The following is a 23,369-nucleotide window of genomic DNA, read 5'->3' as shown; positions in this document are numbered from 1 at the left end:
ATGTAGTGGCAGATGCTCTTACCAACTATCAATGGTAGTGTTGCACATATGGAGGAACATAATAAGGAGTTGGTTTGTGATGTGTATAGATTGTCCTAATTGGGTGTTTGCTTGGTTGATTCTAATGATGGTGAGTAGTTGTTCATAATTGTTCGTAATCGCCTTTTGTATCGTATGTAAAAGTTAAGCAAAGTCTAGACCCAAATTTGGTTGAATTGAAAAAAGCAATGCTTAAAATGTGCTTTGAGGATTTCTTCCAATGGGAAGATGGTGTGTTTCAATATCAAGGTCGTTAGTGTGTTCCGAATGTTGATGTCTTAAGGGAGCAAATTTTATCGGAAGCCTATAGTTGTCGATATTCCATTCACCCGGGAGCCATCAAGATGTACTGTGACATGTGGGAGGTCTATTGGTGGAAAGGGGTAAAGAAGGATATTGCAGAATTTGTGGCTAAGTATCCTAATTGTCAACAAATGAAAATTTAGCATCAAAAGTTGGGAGGTTTTTCGAAGATATTAGTATTCCTACTTGTAAGTGTACGATTTTAATATGGACTTTACTGTTGGTTTACTTGGCACCGAGTAGCAACATAACTCGATTAGGGTTACTGTAGATTGTATGACCAAGTCGCCTCATTTTCATATTCGGTGGAAGATTATCTAAGTTGTATCTAAGTGAAATGGTTAGGTTGCATGGGGTGCCTCTATCGATTATCTCTGATCGTGGTTCCCAATTCACTTCTCAATTTTGGAAGTCTTTCCAAAAAAGTTTTGGTGTCTATGTCAAGTTTAGTACGGAATTTCATCCTCAAACCGATGGAAAGGCGGAGTGCACTGTCTAATCATTGGAACATATATTGAAATATTGTGTGATTGATTACAAGTGTTATTGGGATGATTATTTTCCTTTAACTGAGTTTGCTTATAATAATAGTTATCATCAAGTATTGGTTTTGCTCCATTTAAAGGTATTTATGATAGGGGATAAAGTTCCCCCATAGATTGGTTTGTAGTTGATCAGGTTTCTGTGACAGGTCCCGAGTCGATACATGAGGCTACATAGAATGTTCGGCTTATTAAAGAAAGGTTGAAAACATCTTAATGTCGACAAAATTCCTATGCCGACGTTGGAAAAAAAGATCTTGAATTTGAAACTAATGATTGAGGTTACTTGAAAATTTCACCTATTAAGGGTGTAATGTGGCTTGATAACAAAGGGATGCTTAGTCCCTAATATGTTCGTCTTTATCAAATGTTAAGGCAGATAGGCAAGGTGGCTTATGAATTAGACTTGCCCTCCAAATTATTATCGGTGCATCCGGTGTTCCATGTTTTCTTAATGACGAAGTGTATTAGAGATCTGACATCTATCGTACCATTAGAGAACCTTGATATAAAAGAAAGCTTTTCTTTTGAAGATGTTCCGAATAAGATCTTGGACCGACAAGTTAGACAGTTGAGGAACAAGGAAGTTGCATCCATAAAGGTTTTGTAGAGGAATCAAATGGTTTAAGGTGCCACTTAGGAGGCTCAGGTTAATATGATGTCCCAATAGCCGCATCTCTTTCCCTCTAATCCTACTCTAGCTTGAGGTATTTAGCCCCCTATGGTTCATTCTTGCAGATTCACATGTCTTAGTCATTCTGATGTTTCCTTATGCATGCATGTTTTATGGAAAGATATTTAAGATATATGTTAGCTTGGAGTCGATTTTCTCTTTGATTATGTATATTTATGTGATTGCATTCATGTGGGGTTGTTAAATCTCTTCCCTAATGCTCTTTATATTGCCTTGAGTTCCATTCAAGGACGAACATTCCCAATGGAGAGATATTGTAACACCTAAAATTTTGAAAAGGGAAAAGGTTGCATGAATATTATCTACTAGTTCATGTCTACGAGACAAGTCTACAGTTCATACAACTTTCTACTGGTCGTAGAACAGTCTCATAGAAAGGGAGAATATTTTTTGAAAAATCTCATTTCTGAACTTTTATACAAGTGAAAAATCTCGTAGGAAGCTTTCATACTTGGTGAAATTTTCAAGGTCAAAATTGATTTCTACGGTTGGGGTCTACGGACCATAGAAAGTCTTACGAAAATGGTTTTTGTCAAAACTTGGCAAAAATTAAGGCTTCTGATCTTTTTACGACTGACGAGGACGATCCATAGAAAGTGGCTCAAATGGTAGAAGAGTTGGGCAGTTATTTTTAAGGGTTTTTTGGTTCTTTTCCTAAATTTTTTAAGCCTATGTATGTTGTCTTGATCTCTATCCTAATCTCTATGAAAAAGATTTGAAGTCCTAATCCACCCACTATAAACTCATTCTCCTAATTTCCCAAAAACCCAACCAAATTAATTCTTAAAAATTCCCTTTCACCCTAAGGAAAAAGAAGAATCTAGGGTTAACTCAAAGGTCTTCAATTCACCATTTATATTGAGCTTTGAGTAGCAAGGTATGGGGTATTCACCCATGGAGTCCATTCCTCCTTGGTGTCCCCAATGTTTTCGATTTCTCAATCCAATTTCAATTGATAAAATTAGGGTTCTTCTTATTTCTCCATGGGTTCTATTAAATTATGATTCCATAGATCTTTTTCAATCTTCCATTACATGATTTAGTGTTTTTACATGATATACATGATATTGAGTTGAAATCATATGAACCCATGAACCTATGAACTATGAATTTTGAAGGATGATGCATATCTTATAAAAATTATGTTGTTGATGATAGGGTGCTATTAGATTAAAGTATAAATTTTTTTGTGAAAGATTTTCTCATACACGAATATGATCATGATTTTGAAAGTTATTTCTCATATATGGATTCACATTGGTGAATGATTTTCTCACCTATGAATGGATTTTTTTAAAGAGCTATTCTATGTTTTGATTTGAAAGATGTGGATTGTTATTGATCATTTCCCTTCCTATGTTATAATGATATTTGACTTTTATCAATTCAGTTGGGATTTTGACTTAGCATTGAGAGGATTTGAGGTGGATGCTCAAATAGGATAGTCTCTAGTAGCAACATGTAGTACCTAACTATGTGCCCCCGTAGGATTGTTTTAAATGACCTAGCTAGTTGATCCACTTTAGCAAAAGATGATGTGTATAGATGCTACATTGGCAAGTAGAATCCCCCATAGTCCTCATGTTTCTAGGAATGAGACATATTTACTTGCTTTATGTCTTTCTAGTTTTCGGATGATATATGCGGTGTATGGGTTACGTCTCAACCACTCATTTTGATGTTTAGATGGCTTGTTGAGACTATGATAGACTTCTTCTTTGTCAAACTCTTTTATGATATAAGATTGCTACTGTTGAAATCTTTATTTCTATTATCTTGTATGATGTATGCTACGTGGCTTGTATGGGGCCTTTCAGGGTTCTATACACCACGTTACACCTAGAGTATATTTTGGATCGTGACATTTAGGTTGTTAGTTTCTCCTTTACTTTAATCATGCTAGCTCGAGTCCCATTCAATCATGTATGTTCCCAAGGGAGAGATATTGTAACACCTCGGAAGTTGAAAAGTCGAAAAGGAAAGGAAAAATGTTGAAATTTAACTTAAGCGGGTTTTACGAGTATAACCTATGGACCTTAGGAAGTCTTACGGCCCTTAGGAAGGAATTCATATACCTGGAGGTGGGATTTTGGAAAATTAAGTTTCTTAGGTTTGACGTACGACTTGATAGGACGGGTCGTTGGATTTTTGATGTGCCATAGATGGGACTCATACGATTGATTTAGAGATTTGATTTAGGACCTTAGACATATGAAAGGAAATGAAGGGTCGTATTTGGTTCTACAGACCATAGAAAAGTCCCATAAAAGTGTTCCAGACTTAGTAAATTTTTGGTGTGAAAGTTGGGTTCTACGGATGAGGTCTACGAACCATAGAAAGTTTAACGGACCATAGAATGGTCACGTGGGAAATGATTATATATTTGAGTTTCTTAATTTGGTTCTACGGTTCACCAGGATGGGTCGTAGAAATTCCAATACAGACCGTATGTCACAACCATTGGGATGCCTGGCAGTTATTCTGAAAGAGAATTTGGGTCTTTTCCTATGCATTTAATGTCTATGCTACGTCGTTTTACCTCAAATTATAAGTCCTATAACTACCCTTCACCCCTTGAAAGTTCCTCAACATAACTACCCCTTATTTTAAGTCCTATAACTATCCTTCACCCTTTGAAAGTCCCCAACTCTCTTATCCAATCAAATCTCCAAATCCTCTTCAAGGTTTTCTTCAAAATCCTCTCTCTAGTTCAAGGAAGAAGAATATAGGGTTCTTCAAGTTCAAGTATCCTTTCTACATAAATTGCTTAGGGCTTCAAGAATAAGGTATGTGGGGAGTTCATCAATGGGTTCCATTCACCCATTGAGTCCCCAAAGATTCTTTATTTCTCCAATTCAATTTCAATCAAATTTTTTAGGTTTCCATTCAATTCCTCATGAATACTATTTGTATGGATATAATTGGTTGACTTTGATCATATTATGGTTATTTATATTCAATTACTTATTTTCCAATAAATTCCATATGAACTCATGCATTGATCATGATTTTTACCGGGAATCCTAATTTGTATGAATTTGAAGAAAATTTATGATGCTATGAATGATTTTTTTCTTGAACTTATGGGTGATTTATGAAAAGCAATGATTTATGATATAGATTGTTTTAATATGAGAATCAATGAAATTTGAAAGGATTTTCTCAAATATTGAGGAATTATGGCTTGGTAAAAGGTTTTCTAACTTAGACTTGATTCAAGATTTAATGAGATACTCAATTATGTTTTTAACTTAGATTAGTAACTTAATTGTAAATTTTGATGTATGATAATATGTTTGTGAATATGACTATTCCTATAGGATATGACTTAGCTCTGAGAATACTTTGAGGTGGAGGCTCAAATAGGGTAGTCTCTAGTAGCAACCTCTGGTTTCAAACTACGTGCCCCCTTTGGTTTGTCGTAAATAGCGTAGCTAGTGGATTCAAATGTATCATATGATATAATACAGAGTTCTACCTTGGCAAGTAGACTCTCCCTTCTCTATGTGGGAGTTACATTGAATTCCATGTTATAGCTCGCATTATCTATTGTCGATTAAAGCTAACAACCCGCAAAAAGATTAAGTTGCCTTCAAACTATTTTTATGAAGTATTCCTTATAATTTAAGATGCACTGACCATATTCATGATTTACGAATCTTCTTAAATGATTTTTCTTTGTTTAGCTTTGTCATGCATATCATGTTTTCGATTATTCCCCTTATGATCATGATTCATGTTTTACTGCATTCCACTTATACTTTGTACATTTCATGTACTAATACATACGTGCGCTTACATTGTTTTGCTCCATGTCACATTTAGAGTGTACTTTGGTTCGTGACATGTTAGATTCTCATCATTGATTAAAGAGTGTAAAACATGTATATGTTCACTGTTCGGTGAATATTACTCATGTGTGATTGGAATTTTTGGGCTAGTATTGTAATGACCCTCCATGTCATTTTTAAATTAAAGAATTTTTTCCCTCGTATAGAGCATTCCTGTAGCAACCCCAAGTCATTTATGACTTGCTGGCACTAACTGTTCGGTCGCCTGATCGTTCGTTTGGGTTTTAGGCCCGTTTCCCTGTTTTGGAGATTTTTATAACTTGAAAAGTTGACTTTGGTCAACCTTCTTGGAAGTCGTGCTCAGATGAAAATTCTGATAGCTAGGTTAGTTTCGGAATATCGATTTTGGTCTAGAACGACCCTTTGTTCACTTCCCGAGGCTTTAGATGACAGTTGTGGAATCTGGCTCAAAATGATACTGGGAGGGATCTTTATTTGTATATATGTTTTGGGTTGCTTCCGCCTGTTTATATTGTTATTTTCCTACTCTTGTTTAATTTCTACCCTTAGACCCATTACTTGTTGTTCCGGGTTACGAGTTGGCTTACCTGCTGGTGGGTTATAGTCGGTGCCATCATGACTTGATAAATCGGGTCGTGACAAATTGGTATCAGAGCCCAGGTTCGTCGGTCTCACTTGTACAGAGCTAATGTCTAGTAGAGTCCTGCAGATCGGTACGGAGACGTCCGTTACTTATCTTCGGGAGGCTACAGGATGTCTTTAGGAACGTGTCTCTTTTGTATCACTGTCGTGCATTGTGTGTCTTATCGGTTTCTGAAAATCTTACTTGTACCACTCTTTTATAGGGATGGCTCGCACGCGTGGTAGGGCCCCAGCTAGGGGTAGAGGTCAACCTCGAGGTCGTGCCAGAGTTACAGCACCAGCCCAGGATCGAGAGCAAACTCCGGAGCCGGTGATAGAGCCACCAGCAGCTCCAGCACAGCAGCAACCGATGGGCCCGGGACCAGCCCAGCCACCGCCCGAGCCTGTGGCAGCTCCAGATATACAGGCGATGCTCGTACAGATACTAGCTGCCATTGGGGGTATGCAGCAGGCCCCAGCTCCAGCCGTTCCAGTACCGCAGGGCCAGCCTACACCAGCAGTACCGGATTGTTCAGCAGCTAGCGGCACCGGTTGTTCAGCCTGACGATTTGGAGGGCGTCATGCCACTACGGGAGCAAAGATGCTCGGGGTGTTCCTTCGACTATCACCCCGAGGTTTTCTGGGGCAGTGGGGGAGGATGCCCACGAGTTTCTAGTTACTTGCCGCGAGCGGCTACAGACTTTGGGTTTAGTGGAGTGAGAGGAGCAGACTTCACCGCTTACCAATTAGACGGTCCCGCCAGGCAGTGGTGGCGTACATACTTAGAGACCAGGCCAGCTGGGTCTCCACCGGTCACATGGACTGAGTTTTCAGAGGCCTTCTTGGCCCGATTTATTCCCAGGAGCATCAGAGATCAGCTCAGAGATCAGTTTGCTCGGTTAGAGCAGGGCTCCATGACAGTATCAGAGTATGAGGCCCGATTCCACGAGCTCTCCAGGCATGCCGCCATGATATTACCTACTGAGGAGGAGAGGGTTCGTTGTTTTGTTCGGGGTTTGAGACTACAGTTGCGGATTGAGACTCAGTCTTTAGTCTCAGCGGGCCGCTCATTTCTGGATATAGTGGACCATGCCCGCACTATCGAGCAGCTCCGTCGCGAGGCCCAAGGGGGCAGCGGCAAGAGAGCTAGAAGGAGGATACCATGATAGGCGCCGTTTCAGACCCCGAGAGTCTTATGATAGATCTCAGCAGAGGTTTCAGTCGGGTCAGTCTAGTAGCCCCTTCCAGGCCTTCTCCAGGCATCGGAGGGTGATCAGCACCGCCATATTGGTTTTAGTGTCGGTCCTAGTCGGGGCCGAGATAGTTCACAGATGGGTTCTTCTGGCCGGGGTAGCCGACCTCCAGCTCTCAGTCGACAGTCCCAGGGGTGTTATGAGTGTGGGGAGTTAGATCATTGGGCCCGCGAGTGTCCCCATCGCAGGTTAGCCTTACCCGCTCCACAGGCAGCTAGGCATGCGCCAGCACCTCCAGCTAGAGGCAGAGGCCAGGGACAGGACCGTAGGGGTGGTCACCAGGGTATACGGGGTGGTCCCCGAGGAGGCAGATTAGGGGGCAGAGCTGATACACAGGGTAGGGGAGTCCAGGCCCACTTTTATGCAGCTCCAGCTAGAGCAGATGCTGAGACCTCGGACGATGTGATCATAGGTACAGTGTTATTATGCCATCAGCCCGCATCCGCCTTATTTGATCCAGCTCTACTTATTCCTATATATCTGTTTATTGTGCTCCCGATTGAGTATGATCCCAGAGCTATTGGTTGAGCCGTTGCGTGTTTCAACCCCTGGTAAGTGATTCTTTAGTAGTGGATCAGGTATTTAGATCCTGTGTGGTGACTATTCAGAGGCGAGACACTAGGGTTGATCTTATTTTGCTTGATATGGTGGATTTTGATTTGATTTTGGGTATGGATTGGTTATCTCCCCACCATGCGGTCTTGGATTGCTACGCTAAGACCGTTACTTTAGCCATGCCTGGTATTCCACCAGTGGTGTGGCAGGGCTCTTGTAGTCACACGCCAGTTGGGGTGATATCTTTTGTTCGGGCCCAGAGGTTGATGGCTAGCGGGTGTTTGGCTTATTTAGCTTATGTTAGAGATGTTAGTAGGGAGGGTCCTACCGTTGATTCAGTACCTATTGTTCGAGAGTTTACAGATGTGTTTCCTGCCGATCTGCCTGGTCTCCCTTCCTGATCGTGACATTGACTTTTCTATTGAAGTAGAGCCGGGCACTAAGCCCATTTCTATACCACCGTACCGTATGGCCCCCGTAGAGCTCAAGGAGCTCAGTGTTCAGATTCAGGATCTCTTAGATAAGGGATTCATTCGGCCTAGTGTATCGCCTTGGGGTGCCCTAGTCCTCTTCGTAAAGAAGAAGGACGGTACTATGCGATTGTGCATCGACTACAGGCAGTTGAACAAGGTGACGGTGAAGAACTGTTACCCCATGCCTAGGATTGATGATCTATTTGACCAACTTCAGGGTGCCGTGGTATTTTCTAAGATTGATTTAAGATCCGGCTACCACCAGTTGAGGATTAGGGCAGCGGACGTCCCTAAAACTGCATTTAGGACTCGTTACGGCCACTATGAGTTCCTAGTGATGTCTTTTGGGTTGACTAACGCCCCTGCCGCGTTCATGGACTTGATGACTAGGGTGTTTAGGCCGTACTTGGATTTATTTGTCATAGTCTTCATAGATGACATTCTAGTATACTCGCGGAGCCGGAGGAGCATGAGCAGCATTTGAGGATAGTGCTTCAAACTTTGAGAGGCCAGCGACTTTATGCTAAGTTCTCAAAGTGCGAGTTTTGGCTTGAGTCCGTATCATTCTTGGGGCACGTGGTGTCTAAGGATGGCATTATGGTAGATCCCGCTAAGATTGAGGCCATTTGTGATTGGGCCAGGCCCACCTCTGTGATTGAGATTCGTAGCTTCGTCGGATTGGCAGGCTACTATAGGCGTTTTGTTGAGGGATTTTCTACTATAGCAGCGCCTTTGACTCGGTTGACTCGCCAGGATGTTCCGTTTGTGTGGTTGGAGGAGTGTGAGAGGAGCTTTCTGAGGCTTAAGGAGTTGCTTACCACCGCTCCTATATTGACTCTTCCAGTTGAGGGCGAGGGGTTTACTGTTTATTGTGATGCATCCGGCATTGGTTTGGGTTGTGTACTGATGCAGCAGGGCCGCGTTATTGCTTATGCGTCGAGGCAGCTTAAGTCGCACGAGCGCAACTACCCCACTCATGACTTAGAGTTGGCGGCGGTGGTTTTTGCGCTTAAGATTTGGAGGCATTACCTGTATGGAGTTCGATGCGAGATCTATACTGATCATAGGAGCCTTCAGTACATTATGAGCCAGAGAGATCTTAATTCGAGACAGCGTCGTTGGATTGAGCTCCTGAAGGACTATGACCTCTCTATTCTCTACCATCCGGGCAAGGCAAATGTAGTAGCGGACGCCTTGAGTCGGAAGACAGTGAGTATGGGTAGTCTAGCTTTTCTTTCTACTACGGAGCGACCATTAGCTTTGGACATCCAGTCCTTAGCTAACCGGATGGTACGGCTTGATATCTCTGATTCCCGGTGTGTACTAGCTTATGTGGATGCTCAGTCATCTCTGCTGGATCGGATTCGCAGTCGTCAGTTTGAGGATGAGGACTTAGTGGCACTTGAGATCGAGTTTTGGGAGGTGACACTGGCCTGGCTACCTTAGATTTAGATGGGGTCTTAAGATTTGGTGATCGACTTTGTGTTCCAAGAGTTGGGGGTTTGATTCAGAAGATTCTTACCGAGGCCCATGACTCCAAATATTCTATTCATCCGGGCACAGCTAAGATGTATCGGGACTTGAGACAGCACTACTGGTGGAGCGGCATGAGGAGAGATATTGCGGATTATGTATCTCGTTGCTTGAGTTGTCAGCAGGTTAAGGCCGAGCATTTAAGGCCTGGTGGTGAGCTTCAGAGATTACCCATTCCTGAGTGGAAATGGGAGAGGATAACCATGGACTTCGTTGTAGGATTACCCCGCACTTCCCGTGGTCTTGATAGTATTTGGGTCATCGTGGATCGATTGACCAAGTCAGCACACTTCATTCCTGTCCATACTTCCTACAGTGCTGAGAGGTTAGCCCGTATCTACATTCGAGAGGTGGTTCGTCTTCATGGTGTGCCTGTTTCCATCATCTCAGATCGGGGCCCACAGTTCACATCTAGCTTCTGGAGGACCTTCCAGGATGAGTTGGGTACCCGTGTTGACCTTAGCACAGCTTTCCACCCGCAGACTGATGGTTAGTCGGAGCGCACGATTCAGGTTCTTGAGGACATGTTGCGGGCTTGTGTTATGGATTTTGGGGGTCAGTGGGTCCAGTATTTGCCTTTGGCAGAGTTTGAGTATAACAACAGCTACCACTCGAGTATTCAGATGGCCCCATTCGAGGCCCTATATGGTAGGCGTTGTCGCTCTCCAGTTGGTTGGTTTGAGTCTACAGAGCCCAGGCCGCGCGGTACAGACTTGATGCGAGAAGCTTTAGATCATGTGAGGGTGATTCAAGATAGGCTCAGGACAGCCCAGAGTAGACATCAGAGTTATGCAGACCGTAGGCGTCGACCGTTGAAATTTGTTGTTGGTGATAGAGTATTCCTCCGTGTGTCGCCCATGAAGGGTGTAATGAGATTTGGGAGGCGGGGCAAGCTTAGCCCCAGGTATATAGGTCCTTTTGAGATATTGAGGACAGTTGGGGAGGTCGCATATGAGTTAGCTTTGCCCCCGGCCTTTTCAGCTATTCACCCAGTTTTTCATGTTTCGATGTTGCGCCGGTATGTTCCAGATGAGTCCCATGTGATTCAGTATGATGCAGTTGACTTGGATGACAGTTTGAGATACATTGAGGAGCCAGTTGCTATTTTGGCCAGAGATGTCAGACGGTTGTGTTCCAGAGCCATTCCTGTGGTTAAGGTCCATTGGAGACATCGTCCAGTTGAGGAGGCTACCTGGGAGACCGAGCATGAGATGCGGGCACAGTTCCCCGGCTTATTTGAGCATTTAGGTACTTCTTGACTCTTACTTTCGCGGACGAAATTTCTTTTAGTAGTGGATATTGTAATGACCCTCCAGGTCATTTTTAAATTAAAGAATTCTTTCCCTCGTATAAAGCATTCCTGTAGCGACCCCAAGTCATTTATGACTTGCTGGCACTGACTGTTCGGTCGCCTGGTCGTTCGTTTGGGTTTTAGGCCCGTTTCCCTGTTTTGGAGATTTTTATAACTTGAAAAGTTGACTTTGGTCAACCTTCTTGGAAGTCGTGCTCAGATGAAAATTTTGATAGCTAGGTTAGCTTCAGAATATCGATTTTGGTCTAGAACGACCCTTTGTTCACTTACCGAGGCTTTAGATGGCAGTTGTGGAATCTGGCTCAAAATGATACGGGGTGTGGGACCCACTTTTCATCGAAGCAATCTCCAAATGGAAATTCTGCCTTCATCGTTGAGTCCGAAATATCGTTTCCAATCAGATTCCATATATGGTTTGTATTTTTCCGACTCCGAACGAGTCCGAAACATCGAAATTTAAGTTTGAAGGATTGTAGAATTTTGACGTGGCAGAGCCACGCGACGCCACGTGGCGGCGGATGGAAATCTGGAAATTTCCAGATTTTAAGACGATTTTCGTCCATTTTTTTCCCTCAACTTCAACATAAGATTTCTCCTTCATTTTGAGTCCAAATTAGGTGCTTCAAAAGGCTAACTTCAAGAGAATTTCGTGGGGAATCTAGCAGTGATCTCAGAAACGCGAGGGGAGGCTTTGTTTGAGGTAAGGAATCGAATTTAGCCACTGCTAGGGTGATTTCCGGATTGAATTGTTGTTGAATTTTGAAATGTGAGATCTTGATCATTTTAGGTCCGTTTTGAGTCATTCTTGAGGCTAACTTGTAGAGTTTTTCGCAAGAATCGTCGTGGTATAATCTGTTTGGGTTAAAAGGGGTCTCGTTTTTCCAGAAATTGGTGATCAAGGGGCTGCCCATTTTAATTGTTGTGGCTGATTTGCTATGTTTTAGACATCTGTTTGTGCTAAATTTTGGGGTATTAGTTTAGTAAGGTATTTGAGACGTTTTCACGGATTCGTTTTCGAGATTCCAATTGTGGGCCCCACAATCCCGTTTTAGACCCGATTTTGGGTCCGTCGCCGAAAAATATAATTTTAGTGTCAATATATTCGTAATGACGAGGTGATTAACCTTTTGTTAGTGGGGAAGCATTTGGAGACCGTTCGGAGGGGAAAAGATCCGGTACCGTGAGTTGGAGCACGCGTGGTCCAGCTTACCTGTGATCTGGTTTTGGCTACAGTACCCGGTTAGAGTCCGTAGTCCAGCCCACCCGTGCCCGACCTTTGGCTACAGCACCCGGTTCGAGTCCGTGGTCCAGCCCATATAGGTTGACTCATTAGCTATAGTACCCGGTTCGAGTTTGTGGTCCAGCTTGCACGTGGTGTATTCTCAATTCCTCACTAAAGCTTCAGTTTAGTCTTGATTACTCTCATCTGTAGGTTGAGGTTTTGGAGGTTGGAGAGATTCCGATTAAAGTCCGGGACGTAATGAGATCCTGGAATATGATTGGGAATGGTTCAGTTAAAAGTCCAGAAATTGGTAATATTGTGATAGACCTTCTAGCTCCATTATTTTACTTTAACTGCCGGTGCATCTGCCGGGCTTATGGGGGTCTGTGCAGGTGGTTTCTTTTATTGTGCACGAGCGTACCCGTCGGGTTTATGGGAGCCCGGCGGAGTTAGTTAGATTACTTGTCTTTGTTGCCTGTACGCTCGTGTACATACCCCCATTTACTACTCTTTGCACTTGATGTGACCCTTTATTTGCATTTCAGTTCACTTTTGCTTATCTTGCTCAGTCGGCCTATGATGCCTACTGGGTACCTGTTGTTTTGGTACTCATGCTACGCTCTACATCTATTTTGTGATGCAGGTCCGAGCACTAGTAGCCAGCGTTGATCGAGCTTGGAGTAGACTTATCCGGAGACGGGGGTGAGCACACGGCGTTTTGTACTATTTTAGTCTCCATCTGTATATATAGACTTGTCTTTTACCTTTCGAGACAGTTCAGTCTCTGTTGTCCAGTTTTGGGACTTGTACTCATTTTGTAGTAGCTCTGTACTAGTGATTTCCAGGTTCTGGGAGGGATCTTTATTTGTATATATGTTTTGGGTTGGTTCCGCCTGTTTATATTGTTATTTTCCTACTCTTGTTTAATTTCTACCCTTAGACCCATTACTTGTTATTCCGGGTTACGGGTTGGCTTACCTGCTGGTGGGTTATAGTAGGTGCCATCATGACTTGATAAATCGGGTCGTGACAAGTATTGTTCTATAATTACTCCTATTTAATAGGTTTATGAGGATGTTTATCAATTCTATGTTATGTAAACCGTGAAGAAAACACTGTACAATCTAATTAATACTTAGACATATCAATTTCGATAATCTCGCAATAGTTATAGAAAGTATTCTATTATATTGGTTGTGACTTGCGGAATTTTCTTATTATTGCTAGGATTTTCATACTCCTTTAGTTTTATATTTTGATTTAGGTCACTGAATAATTCATTAAAGTAGAGAAGTAGTTAAAATTATAAAGAATTTGGTACTGGAGTAGGAAGAATATTTAACGAGAACTAAGTAATGTCTAATAGATTGCATGTTTCCTTTAAAGATTCTGGGTTAAGATTAATTTCGTCCATATGTGGAAAACATTCTCTCTGGACAAAAAGTATGAAACTTCATTCTATTTTGTAAAAAGTTTCAGCTTGACAATCAATATAATATACATTACCTTATAAAAAGAAATTAAAAGGGGTTAACCTGAATATGTAAATGTATATATTGATTTATAGGGCTCTGATTTGTAGTTAGAAGTACATATTAATTAATAGGACTCTAGTTTTTAGCTTAGAGTATCCTCAGAAATATAAATGTTATTGAATATTGATTTAACAACTTTAAGTATGTACACAGTGACTAATCATAAGAAAGTTTACATTCATTTTTCATATAAAGTTATACTTTATTATTCCATATATAATTTTTTGTTTAAAGTTTTAGTTAAATAATATTGACATTATTATTTTAAAATAGTGTGCTACATGGTTTTACATTCACGTGCAAAGCACGTGTATCAAAATTAGTTATATAATAAAGCTAAAGTTGGAGGAATATTTATAAAATTATTCCTTAATTAATTTATATATTTACTCATTTAAAACAAGTAAATAATAAATTGAATTAATTTGATATATATTGACAGTGAATTAATAGTCAATTTAATGTTTTATAAAATCGCGTAACAAAAATAAATCAAATAAGTTTGACATAAATTGATGGAGAATAAATATTGCAATACTAAATCCAACTCAGATTACATACTATAATTGGAGTTTTTTAGGAATAAACCTTTCACTTTTTGTTTCCTCTTTGAAAATTCATCATTCAAAAATTTTTAAAAAGAGCAAAAATGGGGGAAATCGCAAACATATCTGATTGTATCGTACGTCGTCGTCTTGCTATGGAGCGCAAATCATGGAGGAAGGATCACCCACATATATTATGTGCCGTTTTGATTTTTTTTCCTCTCGATATTTTTTGTGTAACTTTTTTTAATTTTACTGATGCACGCTAATGGGTTCTTGATGAGTCCACAAATTGGACTCATTTAGGGCTATATTTTGATAGAATTAGTGTCCTCAAATGCATATTTTGTCTCAATATCTGATGAAAACCCTTAAGTTTCAGGTATTTGGAGTTTGGGGCAAATCATGGACACTACTTGGCAAGAAGGAACAAAGCGGCTGAAAAGAACGAAGAAATGAAGGCCTGAAGATCGGCGAGACCAGTTGGCGAGTCGCCAATCGGCCTGGAGATCACCTTTTGTTCCAGTGTGTTGAGCCCTGAAGGGAAAGATCAAGTTGGCGATGAAATGGAGCAGTCGGCGTGTGGCCGAGTAGTTCCGCGAAGCAATACCATATCGCCTAACGACTCAAAGCGCAAAGAGGCTGAAGGCTAAAGCAAGAAGGCGATGAAATTGACCAATAAGCGGATCACCGAATGTATCGGCGATCCCGACTAACTGCACCGATGCGCCGAGTGATCCTTCGCAGTAAAATTTTCAAACACTATAAATACTTGTTTAAATTGTTAGCTTAGTATCAAGTCATAGACAATTATTATTGAGACTTAGAATATTTTCATTTTCAAGTTTTAGAGGGTATTGGAGACTTTGTTCTAAAACCTTGAAGATTCAAAGGGTTTCAACTCCAAGAAATTGGACGTGGGTCTCAAAGATTCTTCACTCTTGATGTGTTTGAACAACCCAACTTCAAATGGCCATATCTCACACATACAAACTCGGAATCGTGCAAACTCGGCGACGTTAAAAAGATAATTCCAAGATCTTTCCTACGGTATCTGGAAGCAAACTCAACTCATTCTGAGCTATGAATTATGGACGTTTGAAGTTGATCAAAAACTCAAACTTAACCTAACTTAACCAATTTTCCAAATTTTTCCTTCTTTCCTAAAATGACTCTTTCCAATTCTAACTCTTTCTAGTTCTTTCAAATAGCGAGATGTTACAGTCTTAACCTAAATGTGTAATCGCATTCTTGGTCTTGACATTTAGAGACATAATTGTCTTCTTATGTCGCACCTAATAATTTTATCTATAAGTCTTTACTTTAAATTGATGACAGTTAATTATATTATTAAACAAGGTGCGTCATTGTATCCTTAAGTTTATTTTAATGTCTCAAGAAAAAGATGTGTAACCACATTCTTAATCGAAACAGGCTTTTTAAATGAGTTATATATCTTAATATTTACTTATTACTAGATAGCTCAAGCATTTTATTAGTGATTAAATTACTTTTTTACTATTTATATTCAAAACACTATTTAAATAATAAAAGTTTAAAATTTTAAACTAATAGAAAGTTATTTCATATTCAAATTTGATATGGATGCATTTACACTTTTAATATACTTATAAGTTATCCCAAAAAACATTAAAAATAAAAATATAAAAAAAAATGTGTAACTCTTTTTCTTTTTTTTTTGAAAAAAATACTCCCTCTGTCCTAATTTATGTGACACATTTCGGATTTCGAGATTCAAGCAAGTCTATCTTTGACCGTAAACTTTTCATATATCTTTTCAATATTTTGAATTATCAATTATTGTGACTTATGGTACTTTTTATGTAGTTCACAAATATATGAATTTCATTTTACAAAATTTGAAGATTTCACGAGCAAATTCTCAGTCAAACTTAAATTGTTTGACTCTCAAAAAGCGAAATGTGTCACATAAATTGAGACAGAGAGTAAACATTTTTTACTTTACGTAAATTTGACCAATAAACTATTAGAATACTATTTTCATGCATTTAATTTAATTTTAGTTGGATAAAAAAGGTACTTTAATTGATAGTAGTAGTTGATCTTCGATCTAATAACCTGTGGAACCTCGACAACTGTTCATTCGAATTTCCCTAGTTATCCTTCAAGCCATCCACCCTATCCTGACTTTTCCTACTCTTTCTCGAGACACTCCCATCTGGTCTCTCACTAGTACCGGTAATTTCTCAATCGCCTCAGTCTACCAAATTATCAATCCTCCCAACCCTTCCAACCATCTTAAGGACTTTTAATGGATTTGGCAACTCAATACTCTTCCTAAGATCAAGTTCTTCTTTTGGATGTGCTATCATGACCGAATCCCATCAGGTTACTACCTTCGCAAACTTCAAATCTTTCCCACGAACATGTGTAAAATCTGTAATGCTAATCCTGAAACCTCCCAGCATATTTTCGTTGACTATTGCTCAAAACTTGTGGAACCAGCTGAATATCCCCATTTCCCCAATTGTTAACGATCACAGTATTGTCAACTGGCTGCTGACTTTGAAAAACCTCAACCACGCCTTTGCCGATCCGCTTCTCAGTTGGGAAATCTATTTCCCTTTTGCCATTTGGCATATCTGGCTAAATCGTAATAATAATATTTTTCATAACTCTAACAGCCCAATCTCTATCCCCACGGTTATTGCTCGCACCTTAGAATATGCTTTTACCGGCAAATTCCTCTCTTCTACCCCTTCAGATAAGATCACTATTCATGCTCGCTGGAAACCCCCTCCCTACGGCCTCTATAAGCTTAATTTCGATGGCTCCTTTTCTGCTCCATCACTGGTAGGTGGTTTAGGAGGTGTCTTCCGTGATGAATATGGTAATTGGAAGATGGGATTCTACCAACAACATCAAGGTTTCAATGCCACTTCAATGGAACTATTGGCACTGCTTAGAGGCACTGAGTTAGCCTATCACCACAAATTTGTTCCACTGGCAATCAAAACTGACTCTGCTGAGGTAATTACTCTTCTAACTGATTATTCAAACTCACTGTATGACTCTCTCCTCTCCTCCTGCAGATACTGGCTGAAGAAACTGCAGAATCCCCCTATCAACCATAACTTCAGAGATGGTAACAAGGTGGAACATCACTTGGCTAATGAAGCAAGAACTACTAGTACTAATAGTAACTTTGTAATGTTTTGTAGTCCCGGGGTAATCTCTAGCCTAGCAGCAGATGTAGCAGGACACATTAGTACTAAAAAAGTGTCCTTAGCAACTTGTATTAACCTAGCTAAATTAGGGAATTATAATATCCTGACTGTATCCGCTACTTAAGCTTAATATATATATATATATATATCCTTTCCTACCAAAAAAAAAGCATATGGTACAAAATGGAAGATAACATAGAATAAAATAAAGAGGAAATATTTCAATATCATAGCGTCAAAGTTCAACACATATAAAATTTGAGCAATTTCATAACATTGTAATCAAGTATTATATAATCTTGAAAATCAAATTACAATAAAAATTAAATTGTACCTCTTGCGAAAATCAATTCACCGAAAAGAAAATAGTCCTAATAAGGAACCGCGAACTCCACACCATGAAAGCAAACCTCGAATTCAATCTTTTCCCTCCAATGTGTAAGGTGGCCTTTGGTGAGTAAAAAAAAGATTAAAATGTAAGGATATTATTTTTGTTTCTTGCGTGTGAATGTGTTGTAATATGTAAGGTATTGTTTCTGATTTTATTGGTGAGGGAAATGAGAGTATGTGTGCATATTAGTACGTATAGTTGGGTGTCTTTTGGTATTAATTTGTAGTAGTTCCTCCTCCTCTTTTGTGTGCGCTCCGTGTGTGTATATAGAGAAAGTGGGCATGTTGCTGATGGTTTTTTTTTTCCTTACTTTTTTTCTTTTTCTTTTTGTACGTGTGTGTAGTGGTGTATATATGGGGAGTGGGTGTTGTGGTGTGAGGAAGTTCTTTCTCTTTTTGTACGTGTGTGTAGTGGTGTATATATGGGGAGTGGGTGTTGTGGTGTGAGGAAGTTCTTTCTCTTTTTGTACGTGTGTGTAGTGGTGTATATATGGGGAGTGGGTGTTGTGGTGTGAGGAAGTGGGGGATAGTGGGGTAATGTGTATGTATATATAAATATAAAATCTAATTATTTTGAAATTAATATAAATTTAAGAAAAGTTAAATAGCTAATTAAAAATTATAATTAAGAAATACTAGTTATTTATTAAATATACATTAAAAGAAAATATATACTTTTGAACATTTTCTTCTCTTTTGAATAAATTGAAAACAAAACTTAACTTAAAAACATGACACTATTTTTTGTGATTTTTAAATATTTTTACAATAAACTTACTAAAATATGATAAAACCAAAATGCTTAATTTAAATATAAAAGAAATATTAACCACTAAAATGATGTAAAACTTTAAGTTCGATAAAAAATTACGTGTCTACAGTGCTATTTTCATCCTTATCAATTCTATAGACATTTGTAGTTCTTTAAACATTTGTATTTAACTCATTTTTAAGCTAACCAATTTTATTAATTTTTATGTCCTCTTTTTAGGTTTTCTCTATTTTTCAATTTTTTTATTGATATAATTTATCTTATTTATAAAAATTTTTTAAAATATCAACATTCCTTCACCGTCAGAAAAAATAAATAGAAACAATTGAGCAACTTAAAATTATAGTTGTCAAATATTTAATCGATAATATTTATATGAGAAGAGGTAATAAATTGTTATTCATAAAACAGAAGAAAGTATGTATTTTTTTATAAACATATTTGATGGTCTGTAGACCCGACACCATGCAGTTCACAAGAAGTTTAATAGAAAATAAAATCATAAATTTAACGTCATATATCTTTTTGTCGTCGTTATAAGATATTAGAATAATATTAATTATGCGCTTCTCAAAACAAGTGGACGTTATCATAAATTATATTATTGGGCGTAAACTATATTGATGATTTTATTATAGATACAAGGACTAAACTTTTCACGTAAATAAGCAATAATAGAAAATGTTGAATAGCTGTGGTTAAACTCAAAATTTATGGCCTCTAGTTTGCAATTCCCTAGAAAATCTCTCTTCCACTCTCTTATTTTCCTTCCCTTCCCTTCTATTTCTTGTATACTTTGTTAATCCATTTTTCCTTTGCCTTTTCTTCTCAGCCTAATAATAGATTGTTGTGAGAAGATAGTTATTTTAATTAAGAAAAGGGGAGGCCAATTAAGCAGAATGTTTGTTGATACAAGCCATTTGCCTCCTAAATTAGGAAACACTGTTCACTCGGATCCAAACATATCAAGCTCACATATTGACGATGATGCGGATAATAATAATAGTAATTACAATGCAAGACACAGCAGTTTCTCTGCGTATGAAGCGAATCGTCTTAGCGGTGAAGGGTCTCCTATGATGATGTCTCCATGGAACCAAGGGTCTCCATGGTCCAAATTTGATGAGGGTAGCAATTCCCAAAACAATAATATCCCTCAAATTAATGGACTTATTGGTTCACTTGTGCGGGAAGAGGGTCACATTTATTCTTTAGCAACCAAAAACGATCTTCTTTACACAGGATCTGATAGCAAGAATATACGTGTCTGGAAGAATCTCAAGGAATTTGCTGCTTTTAAATCAAATAGCGGACTTGTAAAAGCCATCATCATCTCAGGAGAGAAAATATTCACTGGTCATCAAGATGGAAAAGTTCGTGTTTGGAAGATCCAAACCAAGAATCCAGGTACCTACAAACGTGCTGGGACTTTGCCTAGTTTCTTTGATATTTTCAAGGCATCCATTAAGCCTAGCAACTATGTCGAAGTCAAGAGAAATAGGAGTGGTTTATGGATCAAGCACGTTGACGCTATATCATGCTTGAGCATGGATCAAACCCGAGGCCTTCTCTATTCAGCTTCATGGGACAGAACATTTAAGGTTAGTTTATATAATCTCTCTCTCTCTCTCTCTCTCTATATATATATATATATATATATATATATATATATATATATATATATATATTAATTAGAGAATAGAAAATACAATTTAACAATATGATCTAATAGGTATGGAACGTTGATAACTCGAAATGCATAGAATCAGTGAAAGCACATGATGATGCAGTGAACTCAGTGGTTACGAGTGTTGAAGGCATAGTGTATACAGGATCAGCTGATGGTACAGTGAAGGTTTGGCAGAGGGAAAACTCAGGGAAACACCCAAAACATGTATTTGTTCAGACACTTTTGAATCAAGAATGTGCAGTGACAGCATTAGTTGTTAGCAAATCTGGTTCAGTAGTTTACTGCGGTTCATCTGATGGTGTTGTGAATTTCTGGGAACGAGAGAAGCAATTATCACATGGTGGAGTCTTAAAGGGACACAAATTGGCTATTTTATGCCTTGCAGCAGCTGGAAATTTGGTACTGAGTGGATCAGCTGATAAAACAATATGTGTTTGGAGAAGGGACAATAAGTCTATACACACATTGTTATCTGTATTGACTGGTCATAATGGGCCAGTGAAATGTCTAGCAGTAGAAGAAGATAAAGAATCCACTCAAACCGATCAGAAATGGGTCGTTTATAGTGGAAGTCTTGATAAATCTGTAAAGGTTTGGAGTGTTTCAGAGAAGGCATCTATGATGATGCACAATAATATGAATGCAGATAATAATGTCTCCTGGGATTCTGCTAAATATTGATTCAACTTGTAATTACTCTACATCACATTAATGTTTTGGCAAAGGTATGGAATTGGATGGACGAATAAAATTTTCTTCTTTTTATTTCATTGAAAAATAATACAAAATTACATTCATTTTAGGATTAAATCGGTTGATCTGTATATGTAATTCTTTTTCTCTTTTTTTTTTTGCAATATATTATATGTTCATATATATCTTGTTATTTACTTCAGATATATTTTGTTAGTCTATTACACATTACAATATTGTTGTTGAATCCTCCTCTGAATGGTTAAATCATAAACATGATAAAGTGTGTTTGAAAAATGAGATATCTTGTCATATGATCAGTGTTGCGTTAAAACGTACATGCAATTAAAGAACTCAAATCTTTACCCTAGAATAGCTTAAACTAGTCAGTCCAATTTCTTAAACATCACCCAAACTAATCATATCCCTTAACCCAACAAGCACCAACCCATACCCCAAATACCACTCAAATGCTTAGCCTAAAAAATTAAGCAACAGTTTATTCTTATTTACCAACTACAAACCTTATATTTTCCTTTTGAAAATATTTCAACTAAAGCACAGAAAACTTCACCCTGTTCAGCCATATTCTGACAAATTCACATGAAAAATCTAACAAAATCAATCCAAATAAAATTAAATATTTCCTTCGACTCAATTTTAAGTTAAATTTTTTGAATATTCCTGTCAAAGACATTCCTAATGCTAAAAATCCTCTATAAATACTTACTTTCAAATACATTTTTAAAATTAATTAGGCTTCTTTATTTTTTGCTTTGTATTTTTATTTTTATCATTGTTTTTTCCTTAGTAGAGCAGAGGGTCATGAGCAATCAAATCTAGTTTTTAAAGTCGATGTACTAGTTAATTACTCTACAAAGGGTCAGTAATTTTCATATTTATGTTTTCATGAATGTTCGTTCTATTTTGATTGTCTATTAAATAAAAGTAAATAGATAACTAACACATCTTTTGTTAACCTTTTTGTTTGATATAATTTATAAATGTAAAATGCTTATAAAAATATTTGTATGTGCATGTCATTTTTCTTTTGATGATTAGATATATATGAGATTCATAAAGTATGCTTGATATTGAATTAGAAAGCACCTCATTTTCATCTATGAAATTATTAACCAATGATTTTACTCTTCTTGTAGATGACACTTTATGATCCTTTTAGGTCATGGTTTAATATCATTTTAGTATCTACAGATATTTATGGTTATTATTATATCAGTTATATTCCTCTCATTATTATAGCATATATATGGATGGCAATGGGGCGGGGTGGATGCAGGGTGGGGCGGGTATAAGGCTATGAGAGACTGGGCGGGTTTAAGGTTGTGCGTGACGGGGCGGGTTGAAGTGGGTTTTTTATAACTAATGTGGCGTGGGATGGGGGCGGGTTGCATGTATATGTGATTTTATATGGATTTAAACTTAATTTTAATTTTTTACATGTTATAAGAGTAATAGAGCATTATTTATTAAGATAATTTTTTTAAAGCTACTAAAATATTCAAGATAGTAAAAATGGTTCAACAAAAAATAATTCAATTTCTTACATGTTTCTCAATTGACCTATAAAAAAAATGAAGTCATTATCCTATTAAATAATACACCTTAATGAAAAAATGAATTTTATTTTTAGTATCTAACATAACTAAAAAAAGAAAATATTAAAATAACTATGCGAGGCGGGTTCATGCGGAGCGGGTATTGCGAGGAGGGGTGGGGCAGGTTGAAAATGAAAAAAGAATGTTATGCGGGGCGGGACAAGGTGAATTCAAAATTTTGCAGGTTAAGCTCAATCCGCCCCGCCCCCTCTGCCCCCATTACATATCCTACCATATTTTTATTATTATAATGACGCTCTAGGTCATTTTCGTGTATTCTGTTTTTTTTTTTGTAAACGTGTATTATGTTATTAGTTTCTTTTAGAACTAACATATAGAGACTCTAAGTCATTTATGACTTGTTAGGACTGACTGTTCGATTAGTTGGTTTTTCATTTGGTTCTATGGATGTTTGTGTTAGAGCTTTTTGAAGTTGAACGGTTGATTTTTATCGACACATCATGTATAAAGCCTCTGAATGTAATGATGTTTGTTCTATTAGCTCCAAAAAGTTGAGTTTTGTATATGTGGTCCTTTGATTAGAGTCCTTAGACTTT

The 23,369-nt window shown here is 38.3% G+C and overlaps 1 protein-coding gene across 1 annotated transcript in view; it reads left to right on the top strand.

Moving 5' to 3' along the window:
* The first annotated feature begins 19,699 nt into the window (after window positions 1–19,699).
* Window positions 19,700–23,369, top strand: part of LOC125836948 (protein JINGUBANG-like) — a 272,926-nt gene continuing 269,256 nt past the window's right edge. Inside the window, exons 1-2 of the mRNA XM_049516091.1 lie at window positions 19,700–20,411; window positions 20,543–21,098. Of these exons, the coding sequence (XP_049372048.1) occupies window positions 19,710–20,411; window positions 20,543–21,098 (1,258 nt within the window). The 5' untranslated portion in view covers window positions 19,700–19,709. The remainder of the gene's footprint in view (window positions 20,412–20,542; window positions 21,099–23,369) is intronic.

Source organism: Solanum verrucosum, unplaced genomic scaffold, assembly GCF_900185275.1.
Source record: "Solanum verrucosum unplaced genomic scaffold, falcon-dt-bn FXZP01000179.1, whole genome shotgun sequence".
Classification (NCBI taxonomy): domain Eukaryota; kingdom Viridiplantae; phylum Streptophyta; class Magnoliopsida; order Solanales; family Solanaceae; genus Solanum; species Solanum verrucosum.
The sequence above is the reverse complement of the archived record's forward strand: the minus strand, read 5'-3'. Positions and strand labels throughout refer to the sequence as shown.